We start from the raw sequence: 623 nt of genomic DNA on the forward strand, positions 1-623 counted from the left end.
AAATAGTTTAGACAGGGTAGGTAAAAGACTGATTGGGCGATAGGAGCTAGTTTCATATATCGGTTTACCGGGTTTGGGGATGAGGGTAATCAGTGAGATTTCCAAGGCCTTAGGATAGTGTTCAAGGCGAAGGATAGCATTAAAAATCGATGTGATGAGTGCAACCCCTTTTATGGGAAGTTCCTTGATTGCTTTATTGCCTATTAGGTCGTGCCCTGCTGCTTTCTTGGGATTTAGGCGACTGATCGATTCTATAGTCTCTGCAGAAGTGAAGGGTTCAATAGGAGGGGACGTTTGGAAGGGGATGTGCAGGTATTCAGTAACGTCCGCGGCAGCTTTGGAGGAATGGGGTTTGAATACTTTAGACAAGTATTTAGCAAACAGGTCGGCTTTTTCTATAGGGCGTCCATCCACCTTGCGGACGGCGGATTGGAGGGATTATTTGTGGGGGGCGCGTGAGTTTCCTGGAGGTTTTCCATAGTGAGTAGATGGGGTCAGCTGTGGGGGATAAACTGGCGAGGTATTTTTGGAAACAGTCCTGGCAGGATATTTTTGTAATTTTTTATGGTTGTGGATAGCTTTCTAGTTGCGTTGTTTAGTTTGCGTTTGTCATCCGGTGTTCT

The 623-nt window shown here is 45.7% G+C and overlaps 1 protein-coding gene across 1 annotated transcript in view; it reads left to right on the forward strand.

The window, feature by feature from the left end:
• The window catches only part of LOC117151262, a 13194-nt gene extending 12675 nt beyond the window's left edge, over positions 1 to 519 (forward strand). The window contains exon 3 of the mRNA XM_033318946.1: positions 177 to 519. Within this exon, the coding sequence (XP_033174837.1) occupies positions 177 to 481 (305 nt within the window). The 3' untranslated portion in view covers positions 482 to 519. The remainder of the gene's footprint in view (positions 1 to 176) is intronic.
• The last annotated feature ends 104 nt before the right edge of the window (positions 520 to 623 follow it).

This window comes from Bombus impatiens, unplaced genomic scaffold, assembly GCF_000188095.3.
Source record: "Bombus impatiens unplaced genomic scaffold, BIMP_2.2 scf_0132, whole genome shotgun sequence".
Lineage (NCBI taxonomy): Eukaryota > Metazoa > Arthropoda > Insecta > Hymenoptera > Apidae > Bombus > Bombus impatiens.